Source organism: Sesamum indicum, linkage group LG12, assembly GCF_000512975.1.
Source record: "Sesamum indicum cultivar Zhongzhi No. 13 linkage group LG12, S_indicum_v1.0, whole genome shotgun sequence".
Lineage (NCBI taxonomy): Eukaryota > Viridiplantae > Streptophyta > Magnoliopsida > Lamiales > Pedaliaceae > Sesamum > Sesamum indicum.
Genome location: NC_026156.1, coordinates 4,993,425 through 5,020,283, shown reverse-complemented (window position 1 = coordinate 5,020,283; position 26,859 = coordinate 4,993,425). Strand labels below are relative to the sequence as shown.

The 26,859-nt window shown below is 36.3% G+C and overlaps 5 protein-coding genes and 1 long non-coding RNA gene across 15 annotated transcripts; 3 read left to right on the top strand and 3 right to left on the bottom strand.

Moving 5' to 3' along the window:
- Positions 75-2,365, top strand: LOC105175692 (high mobility group B protein 14). 2 transcript variants are annotated; one of them, XM_011098235.2, is made up of 6 exons: positions 75-468; positions 592-729; positions 1,234-1,291; positions 1,395-1,439; positions 1,950-1,997; positions 2,115-2,365. In XM_011098235.2, exons 1-6 carry the CDS (start codon positions 401-403, stop codon positions 2,175-2,177), a joined length of 420 nt encoding a protein of 139 aa, XP_011096537.1. In that variant the 5' UTR covers positions 75-400; the 3' UTR covers positions 2,178-2,365. The 2 variants fall into 2 exon arrangements, with proteins under 2 accessions (XP_011096537.1, XP_011096536.1); XM_011098234.2 differs by having other exon boundaries at positions 86-468; positions 1,917-1,997.
- On the top strand, positions 2,489-7,490 carry LOC105175691 (cation/H(+) antiporter 15). Of its 2 annotated transcripts, XM_011098233.2 has the most exons (5): positions 2,489-2,866; positions 3,260-3,305; positions 3,395-3,707; positions 4,886-5,863; positions 5,995-7,490. In XM_011098233.2, exons 3-5 carry the CDS (start codon positions 3,483-3,485, stop codon positions 7,273-7,275), a joined length of 2,484 nt encoding a protein of 827 aa, XP_011096535.1. In that variant the 5' UTR covers positions 2,489-2,866; positions 3,260-3,305; positions 3,395-3,482; the 3' UTR covers positions 7,276-7,490. The 2 variants fall into 2 exon arrangements, with proteins under 2 accessions (XP_011096535.1, XP_020554109.1); XM_020698450.1 differs by having other exon boundaries at positions 2,489-3,305.
- LOC110013019 lies at positions 6,737-8,523 on the bottom strand. The gene is made up of 3 exons (XR_002288179.1): positions 8,171-8,523; positions 6,988-7,239; positions 6,737-6,877 (listed from the first exon to the last, which is right to left on the bottom strand). It is a non-coding gene; the product is annotated as an uncharacterized LOC110013019 (long non-coding RNA).
- LOC105175690 lies at positions 9,425-12,659 on the bottom strand. Of its 6 annotated transcripts, XM_011098229.2 has the most exons (5): positions 12,386-12,647; positions 12,163-12,266; positions 11,915-11,987; positions 11,592-11,637; positions 9,425-9,944 (listed from the first exon to the last, which is right to left on the bottom strand). In XM_011098229.2, the coding sequence occupies exons 2-5, from the start codon at positions 12,259-12,261 to the stop codon at positions 9,542-9,544; spliced, it is 621 nt and encodes a 206-aa protein (XP_011096531.1). In that variant the 5' UTR covers positions 12,262-12,266; positions 12,386-12,647; the 3' UTR covers positions 9,425-9,541. The 6 variants fall into 6 exon arrangements, 2 of the variants coding, with proteins under 2 accessions (XP_011096531.1, XP_011096533.1); XM_011098231.2 differs by having other exon boundaries at positions 11,592-11,636; positions 11,783-11,987; positions 12,163-12,647; XR_002288106.1 differs by having other exon boundaries at positions 9,788-9,922; positions 11,592-11,636; positions 11,779-11,987; positions 12,163-12,659.
- LOC105175724 (agamous-like MADS-box protein AGL23) lies at positions 18,147-19,288 on the bottom strand. The gene is made up of 2 exons (XM_011098272.2): positions 18,554-19,288; positions 18,147-18,370 (listed from the first exon to the last, which is right to left on the bottom strand). The coding sequence occupies exons 1-2, from the start codon at positions 19,214-19,216 to the stop codon at positions 18,269-18,271; spliced, it is 765 nt and encodes a 254-aa protein (XP_011096574.1). The 5' UTR covers positions 19,217-19,288; the 3' UTR covers positions 18,147-18,268.
- On the top strand, positions 20,722-26,800 carry LOC105175689 (tobamovirus multiplication protein 1). 3 transcript variants are annotated; one of them, XM_020698395.1, is made up of 14 exons: positions 20,723-21,207; positions 21,966-22,081; positions 23,138-23,188; positions 23,723-23,756; positions 24,447-24,533; positions 24,630-24,681; positions 24,782-24,950; positions 25,028-25,123; positions 25,303-25,363; positions 25,620-25,684; positions 25,792-25,866; positions 25,953-26,028; positions 26,239-26,405; positions 26,578-26,800. In XM_020698395.1, exons 3-14 carry the CDS (start codon positions 23,141-23,143, stop codon positions 26,599-26,601), a joined length of 954 nt encoding a protein of 317 aa, XP_020554054.1. In that variant the 5' UTR covers positions 20,723-21,207; positions 21,966-22,081; positions 23,138-23,140; the 3' UTR covers positions 26,602-26,800. The 3 variants fall into 3 exon arrangements, with proteins under 3 accessions (XP_011096528.1, XP_020554054.1, XP_011096530.1); XM_011098226.2 differs by lacking the exon at positions 21,966-22,081 and having other exon boundaries at positions 20,722-21,207; XM_011098228.2 differs by lacking the exons at positions 20,723-21,207; positions 21,966-22,081 and adding an exon at positions 22,286-22,304.

Sequence of the window (26,859 nt, the reverse complement as noted above, 5' to 3'; positions counted from 1 at the left end):
CCAAAAGAAAAAGAGAAAAAGATACTTCATACTAAAATCAGAATTGACATGCTTGGATTGGGGTTCCAAAAAAGAAGGCACAGATCAATTTTAGAAAGAAGACAAGACAAGAGTACAACAATTTTGGAATTAAATAAGCACCAAATTAGATGACTATTGACTGAAAACACGATTTTTGTTTAAATAGGCTACCAAATTATTCCCCGTTAAGAACGCGATTCTGCTTATGAGAGTGAATCACTTTTCCATTATTCAGGATTCGCCTTGAGGGAATAATTACAAAAAAGAAAGATACTCAGAAACGGCCCTTTTCCATTTCGCCGATCGGCGCTCGGACTAGAACCCGTCGCTGCTAGTCCCTCCGCCGCCATACAGCGGCGCCGTCCGCTGACGTCTGAAAATGGTTACGACAAGAACTAAGATGTCTAGAACGTCGTCCTCGGCTTCTGCTTCTTCCAAAACTGACGGGTACAAATTGAAGAGAAGCAATAAATAACTGTGCCCTCATTTCACTTTTGCATTTTTCGGAATTGATCAGTACTGCCTCAATTTTGAAACAGACAAGTTTACTCTGTTGTTTTTCTTTTGCAGGAAATTGGCTCCGACAGTGAAGTCTGAGAAAACGAAGAAGACTGGAAGGAAGGCCAAAACGACGACGTCGAAGAGAAGGGTGGCGAAAATTGATGCCATGAAGCCTAAGAAACCCCCGACGGCTTTTTTCTACTTCTTGTATGCCCTTGGCTTTACTTATACATATGCGCCTACATTTTGTTGGATTCAGCATTGTTAGTTCATGTGAAAGTATCTGGAAAGTTAAATTGCTGGAAACTAGAAATTTCCTACTCCGTGTTTCATAATCTCATTGACCTACCAATTGAAAAACGATTATGGTTCTCCGCGTTTCCTGATAATCATGAGCATGTCCTGGGAATTTCTCTGAGAAAAGTCCCCAGTTCCATAAAGTTTCTAGTTTTCCTTATGATCTTCAGTATTGTGTTCATGTCGAGCTTAATTGTGAATATGGATGAGACAGAGAAGAAGCTACATTAGGGAGCTAAATTTTCTATTGTCATAATGCATTTTGCAACGTGTTATTGTTCGTCTTGCAATTTTTATTTCTGAAATCCTGTAGAACTAACTACTCAAAATTTCTGTCATAACTTAATACCTCTCCGTCATATTTGAAGAAATTTGGTGATACTTGCTAACTTGATTGTGGATTCAATGTTTCAGGGAGGACTTTCGTAAGGAATACCAAGAGCAGAATCCAGATGTCAAGTCAATGCGTGATGTATGTAGTAGGCAGATCTGATATTCTCCAGTTCCATTCCTTTTTTATTACAATTGACTACTGATGACTATCCTTTGATTTTGCATTACTCTGTTGGGTGCAGATTGGCAAGGCATGTGGTGAGAAGTGGAAAACAATGACTTATGAGGTCTGCAAGCTGATGTTTCCAGTTAGCTGCTTATGTTTCATCAAAATATTGCTAAAGCTTAATGAGATCTGCACTCCCTTCACTATCATTGCTATCTTGAAATATTGATGAAGCAAAAGTAGCAGCCAATACTTTATAAATGATAGTATTGTGATTCTAACAAATGGTAATTTGTGATTGGTATTTAGTATTTTCTGAGGACATCTCTTGAAAAAGTTTTAATATCTCTCTCCTCTATAGAAACATAAAAATGGAAAAAGGAACCCCACCCCTCCCTCCCACTTGTTTCAATCATCTCTTGGCCTGGGCGCGAAATACAAGTATCTAAAGAAGCAAATACTAATCATGTGATTTATGGTCTCTGGGGAAATAGCATGTTCTCTGAGGTTCAGATAGGTGAAGTCAGCAATGGGTTGAGTCCTTGTATTCTGATTTCCATTCTTTTTCTTTTCTTTTATTTTTGGTTGCTGATCTTAGGAAAAGGTGCATTACTATGATGTTGCTACGCAGAAACGAGCTGAGTTTGATGTAGCTATGGCCGACTTCATCAAAAGAAAGGTAAAACTTCTTTGCAGTTTATTATATGCCTTTATCATGTATTATATGTGACTCCAGATACAGAAACTCCTCATAGGGGGACAAAGTGAATTTTCTCACAAGAGAAACAATTTGCAGGAAAGTGGGGAGTTTGATGAGGCTGATTCCGACTTTGATGATGACTCAGAGTTTGATGGATAGAATTGCAATGGTGGATATATTTTGTAATTTTCTGTATCTGTATCACTGTATCATTTCTTGTACATTGGCTCAAGCAAGATCTCAGAAACTAGGTGATTCGTTTTTTAGTAGTTTTACTCTGGATATTTAAGGACAAATGTTCAGAATCTTACATCTCAGTTCTAAGGCTGCATCTCTCCTCATGATTCTATCAGCTCTCTGTGTGAAAGAAGCTGGCAGTATGTGACGAAATATGAGAATATTATCCGAGTAACACCAGAATACTTCATTCTCCAAAAAAGGTATGTAAATAAATCACCAGGATATTTTGAACCTGAAATAGCAGGACAATAAAGACTGGACAAATGTTTGTCTCTGTCTGCTACCATCCAGAAACTATACAGAAAGGCACTTACCCCTTACAGCACCAGCAAATTCCAGACATGAAAATTTAGGACAATGGAATGATGAATCGCCAGCAGTCATATATGGAACTTTAAGGCAAGATCCGGTCAGATAATATTTTTGAAAATTTCAGAATTTTTTGAAATATAGGACCTCCTCTTCTTGATATGGTTTCTTGAGTTTCACAAACTTCCATTGCCCTTCTCTCAATCCGTTCACTTTTTGGTTGAGTCTTTCAAACAGAGTAACGTATGGGATATTCTTCTTGATGCCATATTGCGAGTTCTCTCACTCTCTGTGAATAGGTAAGAGCTTTTCTCTCTGACTTTGCGATATTTTGTAGTGAAATTGTACTTTTTTCAACACTCCGAATCTTCCTAAAAATTACTGGTTGCTCATTCAGTATAGTATAGGCTCATCACCACCTGCTATTTATGGCAAGATCAGTTTACTGACTGTTCCATGTTCGTAGCAACTTTTATTACACAAGAAAGTAATGCACCAAACGTTACTTGATAAAATACCGCTTTTTTTCATAGAGCAAGAGAAATAAGTTTACAGCTTATTCAATTATATTATACCTTTTTTATTGTAGTAATTATCTGAAATCTTGCTTGTTTACTAGCTACTGATTTCATTTTATGATAAGCATGTACACAATGTTGTTGTTGAACTATCCCATTTGTAATGATGTTTAGCCACAACATTTACCTCCCGCATAACACGGTCGACCATCAAGTGGAGGTGAGAGAAAAAGCTTCTTGTCTCCCTATTTCCACCTTTCATCCTTCACTATCATTAGCCTTCATCTTTTTAATTTTCCCTATACATAGTTTCATTCCAAGAGGCCAGGCAGGGTGGTTCAAACCCTGGCCGGTTGAGGAAGAAGAGAAGGCCGAGGCAGCACATGAGGTGGCAGCCATGGCAGCACAACCAATGCCGACGGATATAGACAGGCTGAACAAAACCATTCTCTGCTATGCCGAGACAATTTACAGGTTTAATGGCCTTTGGGAAGGACCCGACCCATTGACTCCCCTCATTTCTCTCTTCCTCATCCAGCTTACATTTTCCATGGTCATCATCCACCTTCTTGTTTATGCACTAAAACCCTTCCACCAGCCACCCTTTGTTGCCGAAATTCTCGTGAGTCTTATTTAACGTCCTTCACGTCTTGGAATGAGATGCATGTGATGTGTATTTCTTGTATTGCGATTTTTGTCTTTGTTTTTCTTCTCCACAACCCCTCTCCCAAGGTCTTCATCAGGACGTAAGAAATATTTTGTCGGAATTAAATTAGAAATGCTTAATGGCTTTCAAATTTGAATAGAAATATTATTGTGTTGTGCAAGCAAGCGTTTGAGGATCTTCTTTTACTAGTAAAATACACGATTTTTGTTCAATTTCAAGTTGGTTTGCAGAATAATTTGTCATTCATATATTTACTTCATTATTTTATAATCTTACTTTTTTATTACTTCTAAAGTGCACGATTTTTATTTCTATGTGATTAGTTTGGTTCAACCAAACTTAATTCGGATAAGAATTTTTTCATATGTAAGTTATGAGATTAACATATCTAATTGAAGATGAATAGCATTTGTTGCAATTTACTGTACCATTTAAATTGATAAGATCGATATAATTTAAAAAATAAAAAATAAAAGAATTGTGTTTCTAAGTTTTGAAAAATACTGATAAAATAATATTGTTTTTATTCACATTTCTGGTCGCAAAACATCATCAATGTGGTTAAGTATTATAAATAGGTATTACATATAAAATATTTAAAACTTTGAATTTAAAAAACTGCTATTTTGTTATATAATAATAATTTATCGTGGGAATAACATCTAAGTTATCAATTTAGTATGAAAATTCAACATAATTATTGTTGTACTTAATAAAGTATAAATTGTGAAATTGTAGATATCTTTTCGACTGCTCTTTTAGGTAAAATTATTAGATCATTTTTTTTTTAATTAGAAAATTATTTATTTGCTGAAAATAATAAAAAAAGGCAGAGATATAATAGTTATCAATCCCACGTGAATTATTATTTGTACACTTTTAGTCTTTATTCTTTTTCTTTTATATTGGATGTAAATAAAATAAGATGTATATAAGTACTTTAGTCTTTTTTCCAATCCTAAATTTATTGAATTCTAAATGTATCCTATAAGAAATAAATATTAAAGAAATTTTCTAAATGTATCCTATAAGAAATAAATATTAAAGAAATTAAGTAATGGTATACCAATTTATTAATATTAATGTGTTATAGAAATATGTATATTGAGCATGGTGCATGTGGATGCACGCAGGGCGGGATACTGCTGGGACCTTCTGCATTTGGGAGAATAAAAGTATACAGAAGGATGATGTTCCCAAATTACTCTTTCAGAGTTTTGGAGCCAATGGCACATTTGTTCATCGGATATTACGCCTTCCTAGCGGGATTGAAGATGGATGTAAGAGCAATTACGCGGACTGGATCAAAGTCTCTCAAAGTTGCCATTGCCGGAACAATCATTCCTTTCCTTTTCGGCTCAGCTGTGTTCTTCATTTTCACAAATGATAAATCCCAAAAGTTCGGTTTCCTTTTCTGGGGCGCTGCGCTTACTGTCACTGGCTTCTCTGTCCTATCAAAAGTTCTTGAAACGCACCAAATCCTCCACACTGAGATTGGAAAGACAGCATTAGCCTCCGCCCTCATTAGTGATATGTGCTCCTGGGTTTTCTTAGCAGTTGCATTTGCAGTGACGAGCTCTCCATCAAACAGTCCATGGTCACTTATCAGTACTGTTGCCTTTCTTCTGCTCTGTGTCTTCTATATCCGGCCTGTCCTCAGTTGGATCATCCAGAAAACACCAGAGGGGCAAGGATACAGTGAGTTCTATATATGCTCGATTCTCACAGGGGTGGCCCTCTGTGGAGTCATCACAGATACATGTGGGACGCATCCAATGATCGGAGCATTCATTTTTGGACTCGTGATACCTAATGAAGTGCTTGAAGCTACAATCGTGGAAAAGCTGGACGATTTTGTGATGGGAATCCTCGTGCCGGTCTACTTTGTGGTGTGTGGGCTGAGAACTAACATTGATGTCATCTCCGACACCTCATCTTGGTTTGTTGTGGGGATTGTTATAGTTTTAACCTGCACCGTGAAGGCACTTAGCTCTCTTATCCTTACCATGTTCTCTGACCTTCCAGTCAATGAGGCAATGGCAGTCGGATTGTTGAGCAATGCCAAGGGCATCCTGGTGTTGGTCATTCTTGAAGCTGGCCAAATACAAGGGGTAACAAAAAATTAAGATAGGATCATAGGAACACAAACATTTATACAAATATATAGTTTCATTCAGAATTTCGGTGACAAGAGCACATTTAGAGGTTTCTTGACTAAAGCATTAACTTAATTTCTTGACAGGCCCTGAGCACAGAGACTTACTCAATGATGATGGTCGCAGTTCTGCTGATGACCATGATTGTCACGCCAGCAGCAATCTGGTTCCGGCCCGTGCAGAGTACTGTACCCTACAAGCGCCGGACACTACAGAAAGCCAAATCAGACGAAGAGCTTCGGATCCTCGCATGCATCTACAACATACGGAATGTTCCCACCATCATCAACCTCCTAAGGACTTCCAATGCCAGCACGAAATCCCCGATAAGTGTCGTTGCCCTCCAGCTAGTTGAGCTTGTGGGGCGTGCCTCCACCATGATGGTGGTACATGACTCGCATTCTGCAGGCCCCAGGAACCCCAGCCACATAGAGGCCCAAGCAGATCAGATCACCGCCGCTTTCGATAACTACGAGCTCAGGTCTGAAGGCGTCCAGACACAGGCAGTCACCGCTCGGTGCGCCTACACCACCATGGACGAGGACATATGCACCTTTGCCAAGGACAGGCGGCCAGCTCTAATAATCATTCCATTCCATAAGCAGCAAACCCTAGACGGCGAAATGGAAGATATTAATCCCTCCATCCGGAGCGTCAATGAAGGCGTACTTGCAAATGCACCTTGCTCTGTGGGAATACTAATTGACAGAGGGTTAGCCGAATCACATGATCATGCATCCAACGTTGCTGTCTTGTTCTTTGGCGGCCCAGATGATCGGGAGGCGTTGGCTTATGCATGGAGGATGGCTGATAATCCAGATGTCAGGCTAACAGTGGTGAGATTCATCCCAAGCACAGATGCAGAGAAACTGGATCTTGTGGAATCAATTGATAAGGACCATTTAAGTCTCCCAATTGACCATGAAAGCGAGAAGCTGCTGGATGATGATTACCTGGGCAATTTCAAGACTGCAACCATGAAGGATAAATCAATAACCTACTGTGAATTGGTGCTGAATGATGAGGAAGAAGCAATTAAAGCCATAAAATTAATGGATGAAAACAGGCATGATCTTTACCTGGTAGGGAGAGGAAGAGGCATGGTTTCACCACTGACATCAGGGCTAGCCGACTGGTGTGACTGCCCGGAGCTAGGGCCGATCGGCGACCTTTTGGTGACATCAGAATTTGAGTCTTCATTTTCAGTGCTCATAGTGCAGCAATACATTAAGACGGATAAGGATGGATCAATAAGGTCTGCAAACTCAGGGGACTTTGGCGAGGAAGTCATAATGAGACCGTCAGTGTCTGAGAGTGACGGATTTGAGTCACTGCATAGTTTCAGGAGGTGGGATCATGACAATTGAAGAATAATCATCCCAGAACATCAGGCTTACTGCTCTTCCTCAAAACAGTAAAAGTAGATTGGTTATGCATTTTCCAAATCAACATCCTCAAGCTTGCCTTGAAATGCACTAATATATTGTCCCATTAAAGCATGTGGATGGACTTAGTAGCATAACATTATATATCGGGTTGGATTCAATGGAATAGGCCTTAATCAGCTCTGGGATTGAGCATTCTTGCAAGATCACAGGTTTATATTACAGCCAATCATTCAAAACCGTTAAGGGAAAAAAAGGGGGGGATGATACACCTCGGATTTGCAGTACCTGCAGGACATTTCTCCTTGGAACAACACGGACTATAACTGAAACAAATACTAATATCACAAACGGGTAGAATACAATTAAATAAGGAAAAAAAAATTATGCATACATTTAAATATATTTATTAATATATAATAAATAATAATATGTATAAACATTTTTATGTATATGTCAAACATACGTTACTAAATCTGAACCCTTCATTTTAATCAAATAAAATCTATACCGATGATTTTTTTGTTAAATCTGGATCTTCAATTCAAATATAAGTTCAAATTTAGCTATTCATTTTTATTATATCAGAACCGTTCATTATACTAAATACAAGGGAATTCTTTGATGGTCTTTTTCTGTCAGGGTTTTCTTAAAAGAATATTTCTATAATTAGATTGGGTAAATTGATTTTACACTATCACAAACCCATATTTCTGAACCAAATTTCTTAATGTTTGCAGATTACTGAATATTGATGATATACGTGAAAATTGTTTTCTGATGGATAACATTAGACCTAGGAATTACCATAATTTAGAAATGCATCAACAGAATCAGAGAGATATCCATAAAAAAAAGTTTGTGAAGAAAGCAGCACCCCAAATAAGACGACTAAAACCCACGTCGTATAACTCTCCACCGGAAAACCAGCCAAGTACAAGACATTTTTCCATTTTATCGTTGAGGCGATACGCCGAACATTCTCCCTTCAACCTCCAATATCCCAATAAACCAATCATACGTTGGAATATTTGCACGAATCGCCTTCGACAGTACCCCATTCAAACATCAACAGCACACATTTCGAATCTGCACCTACAAAATCCGAGAAGTGGAGGGCAAATCGAGTTCATATACAGTAGCAGTTTTGCCCCAGACAAGATTTCAGCGAGCAGATAGCCAGAGACATCAAAAAAGTTCCCCGTCGCCAGCATTGATTTGATGGATTTTAATTCCCATGACAACATTTTATTCATATTGGGCCATTATTAGACTTATTGTTCATTTCGAATGCTATTGTTGGACTTGGCCCAGCCCACTAAAACAGGGACTTATCAGTTTTAAATGTCAACATTTCAATTAATAATATTAATATTTGAAGTATTAAACAATGTAAGTAGATTGGCAAACTACTAAGAAAAAATTGACTACAACTTCTCTTTTCCCCTTTTCAATAATTTAACACGAAAGTAACTGCTACACCTATAAAATTAACATAAATCCAAACCATATTTACGAGTCTATATATCTTTTACAATATTTTTGGACGTCACTTCGTACTGCAATTCATACGAGATATTAACAAAACACTATTTTTAAAATACTATAGTTTCGTATTTAATTAAGGGTGTATTTGAATTTGAAAAATAATTTCAAATGACTGAATTTGAAATTTGTAATTTCATATATAATTTAAAAATTAAATCGGATGATGGTTAAAATCCTTAAATTTAAAATTATCAAGACAAATTCAGAAGATTTGTTATAAAAAATTTAAAATTCATAATTTCAAATATAATTTAAAAATTAAAATCAAATGATTGTTAAAATTCTTTAAATTTAAAATTATCAAAATAAATTCAAAAGATTTGTTATTAAAATTTTAAAATCTATAATTCCAAATACTTAGAATTCAAATGCAATCTAATAGAAGAGGACTGTACACAATAAAAAAATATCTAAAGAAATCTAAGAACATAGGATATGTTTCTTTTATAGGGCTTAGTCAAGCCCCTTCTAGTAGTAATGGAGCGTGGCATTAAAGAGTTACCACCATAGGCAAACGGACCAAATGGCGAAGAGTCACCTGCAGAATTGGGAATAAATGTAAATTTGAGGATGCAAAATGCAATGAAGAAACACAATCTACTGAAGACCCTCATAAAAGCAACCCTTATTATTTCACTTTCATATAAAATCATAGTCAAAGAGCACTCTGAACTCTTGAAACATAGATAGATAATACAAATCACAATTTCAACCAATCAGGTGGGATTGGTGAAGCTTCACGTTCATCTCTCTCAACATTTCCCAGATCAACGTCCTTTTGAATTGGAGGCTCAGCAACATTAGTTGGGTTTGGAGGTGGCTCAACAGAGTCCACTGTTGGTGCATTGGCCTGGCGACGCACATTTTCTCTAAGCTTCTCCATCATTTCTTTTAACTGCTTGAGTTGATTGATATCGAGCACACTTAAGCGCTCATCTGAAATCTGGCAAGGCGAGTTTTCCAAAGCAGTTTCAATTTCTTTTCCTCGTCTCTTTTTAGCCTCCACTTCTTCATTCTTTTGATCACATTGCTCTTTCAGCTGCTGCAGCATAGCCGCATGAAACCTCATGTGCACAGAGTCCTGGAGATTTGGCATCGGATTTCTGTTAAAAAAACGACCCACAACAGATTCCACATTAGGATGGCCAAACGAGTAGGCTCTGCCACCAAGAGAAAAAATGATAAGGGCGACTTGAGCCCCACACAGGATAGAAAGCTCAGTCGCTTTCTTGAAAAGCCCGGCCCGTCGCTTAGAAAAAGTGACGGTCCTAGCATTTTCATCTGCTATCAACTTCATTTCAATCTTTCGCCGCCCCTGTGACTTCTTCCTTGCTCCCGGAGGAGCCATGTGACTAAGGGCGTTTATATGACTGACAGAAGTACCAGAAAAGATAGCCGGAGATACCGAGGGCAATTGAGAGGTTATTGGGTGATATGAAAAAAAAAGACTCTGAACACTCAATTATATAAGGCCTTTTGGTGCATTGAATAGAAGGCGACAATTGCTACAACAAATCCTCATTGGATTACCATAATACATTGAAATGTTTGGAAAATCCGGTAACAATCAATTCAGGGGCTTTGTAATCATAAATACGTTCTGAGAATTTCAGGTCGGTGGTCATACCAAGAGGCGTTCCCACTTGGCATAACCATCAATGAACATCCAACAACATATGGACATTTGGCAAACAATGATACGTGATGAAAAATCATTTAAGCAACTTTAACAATTAGTAAATCATTCTCTCGACTAAATATGCACTGGGTTTACATTAATGGTCTGAGTTCTAAATTCATGTGGTCAAATATGCAAACACATGGAAATAAGTCAGGTCTTCGAGCTTTTTCTCGGTATCAAATTATCATCTAAATATATCAGATCATGTGACAGCCAGATAATATCATGCACGAAGACCTAATGAGATAAATTACATAAAACTACATACCTATAACTTGTTGATCAATCTAGACTCAAAATCAAAATCTCATATTCACATTGGATTTAATTAATTAGGTGGTCTGCACCTTCAAAAGATTTCTACCGCAGGTGTGTGTTGGTCAAAGTGAGATTTGGATAATGAATAATATAGAGTTTGGAATGAAATTGGATGTGTGGGGTGGATTTAGAAGAGTTGATTTCATTTGCTTTGAAAGTGAAAATTGGATTTTGGGGTTATGGAAATTGGAATTGAGATAAGACTTGTGGGTGGGACCGAGCGCGGATATGCTTGAAAGATCAAGGTGGTCGGGCTCCAGCAACGACAAATAAATTGTTTCTGCTCTATTTAGTGTAGATGTTGTGCTTCTCATTCCATGTGCGCCTAGAGGCCATCTCAGGGAAGGCATCTTTCGGGTTCACTAGTGGTGGGGCTTGGGCAACAAAAGATAAATCATTTCTGCAATATTTCGGGGTACATGCTGCTCTCTTGTTCCTTGAGCGCATATAGGTGTTCTCAGGGAAGGGAGTGTCATGGAATCACTAGTGGCAGTGGTGGTGGTGGCACAGCAAGCCAACAAGGAACGGGATGAAGTTTGGCGTATGTAAATGGTGCACATGGTTCTGGTGGTTTATGATGGTGGCACTATGATTGCTAGCCTGTGGACTGCTTAGCCTATGATAAGATTAGGATAAAGGAAAGGAAGACAAGAAGAAAAAGAAATTGTGTGTTTGACTGACCTTCAAGAGACCTACATCTAATCATGCAATTGAAGGAAACTGCCAATTAGCGACATGATTAAGAAAGAACCTGCAATTTTCAATGATCCAGATTCTTGACTCTCCAGGGTGGGATCTGCATGAAGATATTGTATAAGGATAAAGAGATCGACATCTTCAGTATAATTCATTGATACAGAAGAAATATGTCCTGCAATAGCAACACAAGCAGAAAGGCAGGGCCGAGGAATGACTATAAAGCTGAAGTCTAAAATTACCAACACTGTAGTAATGTAGCTTTGAGGTTGGAGACAGATCCATGAAGAATTTTGCGAGCAACCAGACCAAAATGGCTTATGAAAGATGATTACCACCAATGCCATATGGTACTCACTAGATAGAAATGTACTCTTCGTCGTTGAGGCATTTCAGTGAACAGCTTCAGTTCACGATCCATTGTCCCCTCAAGATCAATGCATTCATGCCTCTTTAAAATTGGAAGGAACGCGTCCAGTTAGTTTCTTTAGTTTAAAGCATCGATTATTAAGCAGATAAGTTGAAACAGATTCAACAAAGCCACATACGATGCCTGGCGACGTATGAAAGACTTACATAGATATATAAAGAAAAAAGGGAGAAAGAAAAGAACAAGAATCCAATACCTGCGATGCTTTTCTAACGAAGTTCCACCGAAAGATGGTGTTAAAGAGAAGTAAAAACCACCGGAAAATTTGGTCTCCGGCACGACAACTTGATTTCATAGAGCCTGCAAGTTTCGGGTATTGAAATCAGGAGAAAATCTGCCACGATTGGCTATGAGTACCTCCCCGTCGAAAAGAGATTCTAGGCACCATAAAACACAACAAAACGTCAAAATCTTCAAACCTTTTTCCTCCAATTGAAACTCACAAAATTTGAACTATTGATCTGAAGGCCCGCCATTCGAAGTTCGAGTGGGAGATTTAAACACGGATTGGAGATTGCCCTAATTAAACCCATTTACGGTTCGGATTCCCAATTCTCTCTGTCCAGCCCATTTCCCGAACTTTGAGAAATAAAAACCAAAAATCATTTTTCAAGAATGTGCCAACGGCAACGAGCAAATGATGGCGCAATGGCAATATAGCTTTTATCCCCCCACATCGCCGCCAATCCATGCTTTCAGTGCACGGTGAAAATTATTTTTAGGGATAATTACACTTTTTTTTATAAATTTGCTATAATTATACGAAATTGTTTTATAGTTAAAAAAATTACATTTAATATCTCAAAATTTTTTATTTTTGTCTAACAAAAGAAGTTCATCCGTAAATCAAACTTCACCAAATTTGTTAATATTAAAAAAATTAAAAAAATATATATATTTATCTCTGATTACTGCATATCAAAATAACTATTTTTATGATCAAATTGCACTCACACGTGTTTCACGCATTAACATATGTGAAGAGGTATGAAATTCTTTTGTAGTTTGAAAAATTACATCTAGTATCTCAAAAGTTTATTTTCGTCTAACAAAATAAGTTCATCCGTTAATCAAATTTCACCAAATTTATTGATATTAAAAAAATTTAGAAAAAAATATATATTTACCTTTGATTGACTTATTATTGATTTTTATGATCAAATTGCCCTCACTGTTTCACGCATTAACGTATGTGAAGAGTTATATCTTCACCATTATAAGGATGATTTAATAAAAAAATTTATTTGACCTGCAATAAGTTAGTAACAAATTAATCGATGGTAACTATCAGTTTTCATCAATTTTTTATTAATGTCAGCAAATTTGATAATTTTTTACTAACAGATGGACTTATTTGTTAAATGAAAGAAAACCTCAAATGTACTAAACGTAATTTTTAAAATTACAAGAATTTACGTATAATTAAACCAAATTTTAAGAGATGGGGGAGTAGTTTACGTCAAGGGTTTTGATTCGACTCGAAATATGGAACCCCTTTCAGGCAATCCAAATCAGCAACGTGATATCCCCAAATCCCTAATGGGTCATGAGGATTAAAATACTTACGTCGTGGTCGTGGAGTTCGTCTCCGACTAAGACCCTCCGATGCTCAAGTTAATTCAGGTCAAAATAGAAAAATACAATTAAAAGGTGTACGGTCGAAAGTAATAAATGCATGTTACCTCAAATGATTTATATTTGGGTATTTATAGGGCCCAAATATACACTGTTGATAGGGCCAAGTGTCGCACAATCTGGATATTCTTTACTTTTTTATCGTACGGTGGCAATCTATCTTATCGTTTCGTGTCGGTTTACGGTTTGGAGCTACGAGTCGAAGCTCCAACGACCCGACCCGCTAGCTGATATGCGGGTTCTGCTGTATTTTGTCCATTTTACCCTTAAGAGAGGGACCTTTTTGTCAATTTGACCTGAAATAAGGGTAATTCCCCATCAGGTTTAGTCAATTCCTTGTGTGTATTGGTCTTCTAGATTATTTGGTTGTTCTTGGTTAGTAGGGCATTAAATCTAATACAGGAATTAGAAGCAACGGTTGGTACAAGTTGTTGCAGCTAGCTGTCATTTGCAATTTTTGCGTACAAATAAGGCTCACTGTATTACCCTGTAACCTGTTCTTCACAGTCCCCTACCCTACGTCACTCGATTAATTTAGTCGAGTAACATTCGACCGTTGAACGCCAAATTTCACTCGCAACGCACACAAATTAATCATGAAATATTTGATTGGATTCTATTCGCATCAAAATATTAATCTCTCTTTCTTACTCACCTCTCTCCTTTCTCTTTGCCTTTATTTCTCCTATGTCCGAATATCATATTTTAATATGTTAATATAAACAGGTAAAGATCAAATTAACCCACACATGAAAAGGTTAAACAAACATAAAGATAATTATATAGTTTAATACTACCTTAATTTTCACTACTTGAATAAGACAGTGTAGTGTTGTATCACTTCTATGATCATAACAATACATAGGAAAAAATTTGAGCGCCCCCCAACCTAGTTAGTTTCTCCAAACTCAAGTTTTATTCAATTCTTAACCAATCGGTAGAGTTCTCAGTTGTTAATATACTAAAACAGAGAAAAACCTCTCACCTGATAAGCACAGATTCAATTTTTTGTGTTGATAGTTTCCTCAAATTGAACGCCTTATAATTTGCATTTGTGCCGTCCACGAATCCACAATTCATAATCAAGAGATTCACACTGGAAATGTTATATTAGAAGAATTTATCGGAAAAATAGGAAAATTACAATAGCAAAATTTCCACAACTTTTAATAGATAAATTAGTAGTTAATACAGTATTACATGTTGAAGAAGAAGAGGAGGAGGAAAAAGGAAAAGAAGAAAGAGAAACACATACGAAACTCTACAGTAGAAATAATCAACATTAGTAGTGAAGATGGGATTTAAACTAATTTATGAAAAAACAGCAGCATATCACTCGAATTCCCGCAGTTAACAAGCACTGGCATCCATACCCCAAGTGGAAAGGAGCGGGACCGCAACAATGGAAACTAATCTCCATGTGCCGAGATTCCGGACTCGAAAAATGAGAATTGGGGATTTGAATATTGATTGATCAGCAGCGTGAAAAATCAGAAGTGGCATCCGCAACAGAGAAAGAAGACACAGAGCGTGGAGACCAACACAACGCCCTCGAGAACAGAAACAATCTTGAAGAGGAAACCATCAACAAACCAAAGGTGCAAGTTGAACCGCCTCTTCCACCGCAACCCGGCGGAAGTCTTCAACTTCCACCGCCATGCACCGCCGCCGCTCCCCATCTTGTTTAGCCTCTTGAAGAAGAAGGAGAAACTCGAACTCGAAGTGGAATTCGAAGTCGGAGGCTTCTTCTCCATGATTCTCTTTTCTCCTAAAATGTGCAAGTATCCGACGGAATTGTGTGCGTGTTGTTTTGGTGGGGAAGGGGGGTTGGTTGGTTGGTTCGAGCAGTTTGGTTGGGGGTTCTGTGCTTTCGGAAGGTTTCCTTGGAATTAATAGAAGCTCGGAATTAACAGGTACCTCTGAGGGTAATTCGGGAAATACAGAAAAGTTGGTTCCTCTGGGCCCCCAAGAAGAGGGGCGTGAGTGTAACGGTTCCGCGTTTTCGTGGGTGAAGGGGGGTTGGATGTCGTGCGCCCGTTGGAAGCAAAAAGGAAAAGTAGAAAAATAAAAATAAAAACTTATACTACTATTTCCAGGGTGTTTTCACTACTTCCACTCCAGAGTATACTGTAATTGCTGCAGCTTCATGATCAACAGGTACATCGAAAACTTGACGCATTTTTAGAAAATTTAAATAATTTGAAAAAAAAAATCAGGGGATGATATTCTAACAAGATGGGAATTGAATGATAATATTTCAATCGCGATAAATCCAAACAAAATTCATTGAATTTAAAGATATATTCAAATTTTCAATTAAAAATTAAATGGAATAGTATCTTTTTCATATTTGTCTTTTTTGTTTAATAAATAAGACAGACATAAAGCAAATAACGAATCTACACATCACAATATCTTGAAGTAAATATTTGAAATATTAATTTTGCGGTGGACGAATAAAAATAGTCATATATAATTAAATGTGGTCATTAATTTGGAGTTTTGGAAGGCAGTCTCTCAATCATGACGCAGAGGTTGAGTTGAAGTGTGAAGGCAGGTGGACAGAATCTCTTTACTACAGAAAGCATTTCCAAATATTCATTTGGGATTGAAGCTTTTTTGGTGGTAAAAGAGAAAGAGCACAAAAGGAACAAATGTATGATAGGAAAGAGTTGGAATTCTCATTGCTTTTGAACCCACTACATTATTCCACCAATGACCAAACCTATCTTTCTTGGGTTTTTCCCTAGCTATGTTCTCAAGCTTCACTCCAAAAATGACATATATGCATAGATGTCATTGATCACCGTTTGTGAGAGCGGAATATTTTTTTTATATATTAATATAGATGATCATACGATTAATTTATGTGCACTATCGATATATGAATATCAACGACATAAAATTCATTTTAGTAATAAAAAATGAAATAGATGAAAGATACCACTTGTTAATATTTTCAAAGGTATATTTGGTAGGGGCTAAGACAATGTTTCGATAATGTATCCAAATATTACAAGAGATGACGTTACTATATATGTAGCTAATTATTGAGAATATTACTCGAGTGTCCAATATATATTGTTTCGTGGGACAAGACTTGCTTACTTTGACCTGTTTAATTTAGATAATCTTATATTAAATAAGATAGTTATAATATTAAAGAGTTAATATTTAAGATTCTTGATGAATATATCAAATTATATTACAGGCATGGACCAATTACCAGAATTCCGGACAACCTAATTAATTAAAGCTCATCCTCGTTTGGATCAACCAAATAATTTTAGTGGTATATATATTGCCTTGGTGTCAAACTTTATGGTAACAATTGGAAGAAATTGCTGAAAGTGCTGCATGGTCGACCAGCCTGTACAGTTCTGAGTTTCTCCATTCAATAAAACTTCCCTAACTCCCCATCTGTCCTAATAAAACTCTCAAATGTCTGTGTTTGGTCTACCTATTATATATAATGTGTGTGAGTGTGACAGACACCATCGATCATTGCCAACTTCATCTTTGGCTTTTAACGAAAATCTTGGCTGGAATATATATATATATATATATATATGAATTTATTTAATTACAATATTCTATTCTTACCTACAGCTCCTTGTCTTAAGATCCAATCTTTACCTTTTCTTTAAATATTGTCGTTTTTGCTTATATATAATGTGTGTGAGTGTGACAGACACCATCGATCATTGCCAACTTCATCTTTGGCTTTTAACGAAAATCTTGGCTGGAATATATATATATATATATATATGAATTTATTTAATTACAATATTCTATTCTTACCTACAGCTCCTTGTCTTAAGATCCAATCTTTACCTTTTCTTTAAATATTGTCGTTTTTGCGTATATATAATAAATAATATTTTATATTTTAAAATATATTATGAATAAAAAAAATTATATATAAACTAACACATCGTATTTCAAAAAACAAAAAAGAGAAAAAAAGAAAATCAACTAAGGGGTATTATTGGCATAGCAATATAATTGATGTTGCGGTATCATAACCACCGTTTATAAGATAAAACTGCCTTTTCTTTTTATATAGTATAAATAATATTTTGGTGTATTATTGCTAAAGAGAGTAGGTAAAATTAAATTAACTTGAAGGGTATTTTAGTGAAACATAATTTTTTGCATAAGTGGTAAGTCTCCTTCTCTTTATAATAGTATAGATATATATAAATCCCGCACTTGCTATAAAATATTCTTAAGCCAACTATCATATCATCTTGTATATTAATTAATATATATAATTTGTGTAATTCATTATTGATCTTGTTTGTTAATCATGGTCGGGGTTGCAACCGGTCGTCGTACGTCCGGAAGTGCGACTTTTCACTTGATAAAAGGTTATGATTTTGATGAGTTTTATGTATGTCAATATATATTTTTCTATTTTAATAGTACCTAATTCTTGTTTATTATGTATTTTATTGTTTATTAATTCAATCTGTTACGTTGCAAGTGAGTATTTATACTTTTATTTAAAATCATAATGGAAAAAAATAATAAAACTACGTTTTTCTATAGAATTTAGATTAATTTATGTTTTTTTATATATAATCAGACATTCAAGTTCACAAAAACTAAGGTTGTGCATAATGTTCACACATTTATCCTACTAAGGACCTCAACTAATTCCTGCACTATATATAGTAACCTGAAGCAGTACTGTCCAATATCAATGGATGATCATCATCAGCACTCTCCACTTTCAAGCCCTCATCAACTGAACTTCTAATTCCTCCCTGCAAAATTAATACCACAACCTAATTAAACTACATATAAAACAACACACACACACGCATACATAATCCGATAAAAACTCAAACAACAGTATTTCCAGACACTGAAATTTCAGCCGAATTTAACTGGGGTCTTGCAAGAAAATTAAACCCTAACCCTACACCCCAAAACCCTAAAATACTCACGTGAAAATCTTGATCGTTGAACTCAATCGGCAATCCTGCTGCAGGAAAGTCAAAACCAAAACCAAAACCTTGATCATCATCTTGATTTAGGGAATTAGCCAACTGATTTGATGATGACGCAGTAGTAGCCAAAGCACTGGGTCTCCGTTTCTCAATCTCCTCCACTCTACGAAGAACGTTATCCCTCAGCTCTTCCAATGCTTCCACGTACTCCTCCAGTTCATGCAGTTCCATACCCTCAAGGGGTTCGTCGAACCAGAATTCCCTCCCCTCTCCACCGCTACTCTCCTTTTCCTTCAACACCCTCCTTTCCATCTCCAGTCTTCTCACGCTCTCCTCATACTTACTTCTAATACCGTCTTCACCACCGACAGTCTGCCCGTTTGAACTCGTACCCGTCTCGGGTGAAAGAGCTATCCCTCTTTGGAAACGGTCGATCAGAGTTTCGACAGACGGATGGCCAAACGCGAAAATCCTTTCCGCCGGTGACTTCACGAGGATCGCAATCTCCGCACCACATAGAACGCTGAGTTCACTGGCTTTTCTGAACAAACCCATTCGACGTTTCGTGAATGTCACTTGCAAACTCGTTTTCTTCTCGATTTTCTTGATTTCGATCTTCCTCCGGCCCAACGTTTTCTTGATTGCTGCATCGTCATCCATGGCCGATCCAGAGGAAAAAGAAAAGAAGAAAATCTAGCTATTTGTTTATCTGGGAGTGGATATACATATATAGTTGCATATTTATAAATAGGAGGAGGGTGCAGGAGTTTTTAAGAAATTAAGGAAAGTGTATTTTTTATTACCATATCGTATTGATTGTACCCCTACTACCTCCCTAAATTTTCCCCACTATACACATCCAACTAGTAGCTTTCCTTTTCCGAGTTTTAACTAATTAATAACAGGAAATAAACTTAATTATATCGATTTTCTACATACCACAAACCTCCAATTTTATTTAATCTTAATTTTCCCATTTTTATTACTATTCACGGGATTTAATTAATCATGTTTAACTACATTTCTTTGAACTAATTCTGCTATTTTTCTTGGAATGATGCGACCCAGTGTTATAACATAGATAGCTTGGTTACAATGAAACCTGATAAGCAAGTATGGTTTCGAAAACTAGAACAAATATAATATTTAATTATAATTAATTATTCTAATTAAAAAGAAGTAGTCGTTGAAAATAATCATTGACCACGACCACACAATATTTGCATTTGTAGTGATTTTTTAAGTGTAGTTAAAATATTTGCTGTAACGAATAAGCTGAGTTTTTGTATTGATTCTATTTAATCATGATTACTAATAATTATTTATCATGATTTTTAATCCATAGTAATTAAAATAAGCAATGGTAAATTTTCTTTTGATGGGAATATATATTAATGTTATATTACGGGCTTGGAAACTGAACGTAATAAAAAAATGATGTACAACTGTTCGAACCAATTAAACATGCACCCCTCGATACATTAATATTATTATACAAATATTTCTATATTTTTGCTGTTACGAGCGATTAATGTAATTATGTTAAAGACATAGGTGATTTATGTAAATAAATCATTATTTCGGAGGTAATGATAAATTATATATGTGGGCTATAATATGGCCCATGGGGCTACCCCAATCCAATAGGTGTTGGGTTGAGTTTAAAGTCCAACATTTTCTATTTATAGATGGAGAGATAGTAATACATTCAATTTTCAAACGCTAAAAGAAAATTGAATTTATTTATAAAAAAATCAAAATAGGTAGCAGTACTATTTAAGAATATTTTTATTTCTTAATTTAAAAAGTATTTTTTTTAATAATTTCAAAAGTAAAAATGGTCGTCGTGAATATCTTAAAAGTATAACTTTTTTTTAAAATTAAAAATTAAAAAGTATTTTTCTAAAACTGGGACAAACACTCTCAAAATCAAATATCAGAAAATATATTTTCTTTTTTTCCAAAAAAAAAAAAAAAAAGAAAACAAACAACCGGCGCGTGTCTGAAATCATAGGACTAGATGTCCATGCGCCTCTTCCCAAACGACGACTCTTTCTATTTGGTCAAGTCTAAATACTTAAGAAAATATATATGGATTTATTACTAAACCTGCTGCCACCCATCTACTATTACTATACTACCAAAACACAATATATATATATACAGAAAGAACCCATTTTAGAGAGAGAGAGAGTATAAAGGGGGCAGGGGTGGAGAGGAGTGGGGTGGGGGAATCCCACAACAAGCAGATCTGTAGACAAAGATACTAATGGAACAATTCTAAACCCAGAAAAGATATCCTCTCCGATACTTGCCCACCACCATTCTTCCTTTCCTCGCTTACTTCTTCACCAGGATACACACACAGCACTCTCTGTCCGCACTTGTTCCCCGCCCGCAGAATCACTCTAACAAAATCTTGCCTCTTACATTGGCCTGTTTCTTCAGTGTGTTTATACGCTACGAACACACACCGAGGATTAGTTTGTGTGTGTTTGTGTTGTATGGTTTGAAAGGAAGAGGGAATATTAAGAGAAAATAAAATGTTGGAATTGAGGGAGGGGAGGAGGTGCTATCCGGAGGCCGTGGTCGGAGTGAATGTGGGTCTTGCTTTTGTTGATGGTCTGATTGCGTTTCTTGCTTTCTATCAGGTAGTTATTTGTTTCTCTTTCTTATTTCTTATTGCTGCGTGTAGGTAGGTTTGTGGATGCATTGATTCTTTTTCATTGTGAAGTCGGGTTTCTTGTGTTTCTTGATGCTCTCTTTATTTTGGAAGAGTTTCATGGAGTGAGAATCACACTTGAACTAATTTCTGGGGTTCTGGTTTTCGTGGTTGGCTTTTTCAATTTTCCTAGTTTTGGTTTTGGTTCAGTTGGGGAAGAGAGACTATTTGAGTATTTTCTTGAATCTAGGATTTGAGGATTATGTCTTTAGTTGATAGTAAATGACAAATTGCTCAAAAATATTGAGCAAATCACAATCATATTATGAGTGTGACTGAGGTCTATTTAACAATTGTAATCACTTTTTATTGTATGAAGACATATTGTTTTGCAGCAACAGATCAAGGTTGTTAGTTGGTAATGTGAATCTCTTACATTTAAATATAAAGAGGATTTCCTTCAATTTCGATAGTGAATCGAAATCTGTTTAATCATTAATCTTTATAACTTTTCCATACTTTGGGAGCTTGATGTTCTTGCAATTCTGTCAAGGAGTGAAGGATTGTAATAATGGAGGTCACCCATTGATCATAGATTCATGGTTGGGTTTTTGAACTCATTGTTATCTGTAAAGTTTTTTAGCGGTGAAGATTCCCTGTAAAGCTTGTATTTTTCGGTGGCGTTGATAACGTGGTAGCTGGCATAATAGCTGAAGGAATATAGTAATAGCTGTCAAAATACCTCAGGTATTTTCACGCGCGGCAGTAGCTGCCAAAATACCTCGGGGAATGCTGCCATAGCTGTTGTTAAATGTTAGTTGCGAGGCAATGGATGTGCAATCACGCCATAATGGCCAGTCTCGGTATGTAGTGCCTGGTGATGAGTACTGATACAGCTGTTAAACGCGTTTTCTGTGTGGCACTTCCTTCGGTGCTGCCTTTATTACGTATTCTAAGGATGGTTAGTTGGTTCACATGATTCACAATCGCTCCATACTTTGGATTGATTATTTATGTTATGACCAGATGCATAAGTTTTTCTAGATGTTTTAAATGATTCCCATAGTGTGGTAGATATGCTTGCCAGTTACGTGCTATTAGTATAAGTTTGTTTCTCATATTTAGCTAGATTTTTCTTTCTTTCACGTGAAGGTTTTGGTTGCAATGGGAGATTTCTTTATTGAAAACATTTTCTATTTTTCAAAATGATAACCAAGAAAGTTTAGCTTGATGCTGCCCGCTTTACTTGCAACCAATAAATAAAAAAAAAAAAAAAAAACTCTTGAGAAGCAGTGTCTGTTCTATTAAAATGTTAACTGACGAAAGTTTAGCATGATGTCACCTGCTTTACTTGTTAGTTAATTCAAGTAAATAAAAATCCTGAAAATATCGTCTATTTCATCAACATGTCCAATCGAGCAATTTTAGCATGATACTCCCACTTTTCTTGCAACTTAATCCAAGTAAAATAGAAATCTTGAAATATCGTATTTTACCAAAATGGTCAACTGAGAAAGTTAGCATGATGCTACTTACTCGGGACTTAATTCAAGTAAAACCAAAAAAACCTTTTACCAGCTGCTATCTGAAGTTGCTAAATCGATTTCTTAACAAATATTTTTGTTTTTCATCAGGAAAAGCTTCAATGATGTTTTCCTGCTATAGTTTGAATCAGTTGCTTAATATTTTTAGTCTTGCTCATGTGTTTGATCAAGTTGTGTTTTCAATTGATTTTAGATGTAAATTTCTAGAAAAAGCTATGTTCTACTTTTATCATTTTATAGATAATGCTGAAACCTTTCTGTAATGTGGGTTTCTTACTAGGTATTGCTTTCTTTATTAAGCATTTGTTAACTCTTAAGTAGTAGCTTTAATGCTTGCTTTTTACTCACTGGATTTCCCATCCTTTGTTATACCAGTTGATGAGAATTCATTCAAGGAATACACAGCTTGGATGGACTCGTCAAAAGGTAAGCTTCTATGACGCCAGTTGGTCTGGTTACTTATTCTTTTGGCTGTGTGCAACTATTGGGCCTTGAGTCATGCTATAAAATGGAGACTAGTTTTTATGTGATTTTTCTTAACTGTTGGATAAGATGGATTAAGCTGGATCAGTAATCTTCGTCATGGTTTGTGTTTACCTTAGTGTATTTCCTATTGGTTAGGTGGTCTCAGATATTCACTGTTCTTGATTTTTTTCTAAAATGATTTTGATTCGCACTGACAATTTTGTAAGGATTCTATATCAGTTATGGAATGATATCACTCTCCGATGCTGCTCTTCAATCTGCTACCATATTAACAATTTAAGTTCGTATCATAATTCTAGAGTGGATCGTCCCATGGCATTCCCTGAAACCATTTAATTTTGTGTGCTCCACATAATTTATTGTTTAGATGTAGCTTGTTTTTGTGGTGCAGATATTAGAAACTGGTAAAATTTTGCATGGTATATTTTTAATTTATTGAATTCTTGACCGGTAAAAATGGTTCTCCTACTTCAGGTCTTCCATCTGTTGATTGGATCATCTAATTTGGGTGAGCTCTACTGCTTTAAGATTACTGCATTTTAGAAGGTCTTTCAGTTGATGCAATTCTGAATGTGATATACATGGCAGCATGCTGCATTTGTAGGAATTTCTTTTCTTTATACTTTCTGGCAACTGTTACAGTTTGAACATGGCAGTTACCTTAATATTTCTGGATGCCTTATATATGTTTTGTGGCCAATGTTTGGTCCTCCTTCTCAGGTATATCTTGTTTAGAATTAAGTCGATGTTTGCCCCTTTTTCTATGAAGTATGAATTTAGCATTTTTAATACAATAATTTTATTTTTTCTGAATGAAATGCAGATTTCTGAGCTCAGTTAATACTTGTATATCTGAGCACGAGCACTTGTATATGTCAGCACTTGTATCTCCTAACATGATTTCCTTGATTCTTGGTATCCCTGGTGTGTGCTTCTTTGACAATCTAGGACCATTGCAGACAGAAGAAAAGTCCATATGGAGAATGTTGCTCAATCTGAGCAATTGTACTGCTGGCTTGAGCAGCCGATGATAGCTACATTTTATGTTACTCTGTATTGTATTAATCATGGTCTTCATGACAAAGAATCTCTGTACGATCATTTACCTCTGTCTGAAGCTGCTTTGTGGGAATGCTTACCAATATTGATTAAGCTTTTTACTATAGTCTTCAATAACTCATGGTAATTTTCAATGCAGGTTATTTCCTTTACTTTGTGTTGAATCTTGTTGCTGCTTGCAAAGGTTGGACTTGTTGGTCTCATTCCTGCGGTTTCATGGTCATGGGTAGGAAATTACCTGTCTGTTGTGTGATTTATATGATTTTTTCAGTTTCCATGATCACAGTATTAACCGATGTTTACCATATATTATCATTTGCAGCCTTCCCCAAAATTCTGTTTGTTGCAGCATTTCTTCTACTGTTGTCGTTTTGGTAACTTTTCTACCTTATCTTAACAAATTAATACTTACGTTTCTACTTGTTTTGTATCATTAAGTGAAGATAATTCTCATTCTGAATTGATGGTTTGCAGGGTTGACCTTTGCCATGAGTCAAATGACGATGATGAAGATGAAGGATGTAGCTACCAGGTAGCGCTGTTGGAGAAGCTGAATCCAAATGATTCTAATGTCAATGATCGCCGTAGATGTTGCAGCTTTAGGTCGTTTCCTATAGGAAGCCGTCAAAAAATTGTGATTCTGGTACTGAAGCAACTTTTAGTTCTTTGGAATTTTTTATAATCCACCTTTTATCTCATCCGATTTCAAAATTTCACCAGGTTACTGTGATAGTTTTTGCAATAACGGTAGCATGTTCTGTGTTGATGTGGGTTGGGATGAGAAAGAGTCCTATCAACCCTGCAATTGTTGCTGAGGCAAGTATTTATGGCTCTTTGCTTTACATTATTATATTACACTGCATGCACATTCTGTTATCTTGCTCCTTAACTGTGGCTCTAATGGATGCATCAGCATCAATTTGGCTTTGGTGAAAATTCTTATCCTCTCTGGTGACGACCCTTCAACATGTTGGCAATTTTTTACCAAAATGTAGGTATATGTAGATCTTGTTGCCGTGATCGTGCTTTTGCTGGGAGGAGCCTTGGCATGCTATGGTGAGCACCTATAGTACAAACGTCTAATTATTATCCCCTTGGTTTAGCACTAAGGAAAATAGCATAAATTCATATAGAGTTCCAGTCTGTTCTTCGTCGAGAAGAAGACACTTCAAATTGCCAATGATAAAGTGTTTTGCGGCAAGACTCGTATGGTTTTGAGGAGGGCCACTTTTGAGCTCTTTCACCACAAATCACATCTCTCTTCTACTCATGCATATCTGATTTGTTTTCATTTATCATATTTGGTATTCAGGATTAATATTGTTCCTGAAAATGAGAAAAGTGAGATCCGATCGGGCTTCATCAGAAATGCGGAAGGTAGTTCATTCTTTATGAGAACTATTCTCCTAGTATAGAACCAGTTTATCCATACGTGTTGCTTTTTCCCTATAAATAAATCTTTGTCATCTTCCGCTGTATCGCAGGTTGCTGGTTTGGCCATTGTCTCCGTTTTAAGTTTTGCATCGAGTGCTTCAGTTGCAATAGGCACAAATATACCCGTAAGTTATTGCTTTCTGTTACATCGTTTCATCAATTTCCTTTTACAATATAAATTCTATTAAGGCTAAGAATGTCCATGTCGCAGCTGTTTTATCACTGGCATGAACCAGAGATAAGTGGTGTCTATACCTCCCTTCTACTGGTTGTGTACTATTTCCTAGGTATTTTCTTCAAAACTTTTGTTCTATAATTTAGTAGTGTACTGGGGCCTTCTAACTGTTGTGTTATTTATGTGCTTAAACATCTTTATTTACTATTTTAATATTAGTTACATTCACTTCAATTATCATGGAAAATACCTAATTTCTCTTATATCCTACTCTCAGACACCTCAAATTTCTCAGTCACCGTCTTTCCACTAATTATTCCAGGTTCATCGGTGCCCTCAGCCCTTATTCTATTTGTGATGAGAGAGTTGCCACCGCCACTCGTGATTAAAAAGCAAGAACAATCGAGAACAACATTGGCCTTTATAAGCGATCGTTCAGCAGCAACCCATGGACAGCGATGGACTGCTGCAACAAGTGTGCAGAACCAGGTTCTAATGCCTGTTTTCGATGAAATTGATTTTCTGATATTCTCATCTGACTTTATTACTTGTGATTATTTAGTGTCATACCTACTCCGAAACAATGACAAGTGGGAGGGTCATACTTGAGAGAGCCTTGAGTTATCTATCCTTAATGCACATTTTCTTTATGTGAATGCAGGTTTCAAGAGCTAGCCCCATATGAAAAACCGTCCAGTATTAATCTTAGAAAGGCGAGAAGAAAAGCTTGTGTTAGAAAGCAGTTAGGAGTGTAGCCGCAAGACTGCTTATCCCCGCCCCTATCTCATAGCTACTGCTCCTGACTTGTATATAGTTAGCAATATTTTGCAAATGGTACTGCTTGAAAGCTTTTCCTTAATATATGAGAATGAATCTGTTAGCAAGTTTCCCTGTTGCCTGACATACAGACTTGACATCTTGGAAACAATAGAAAACAACAACG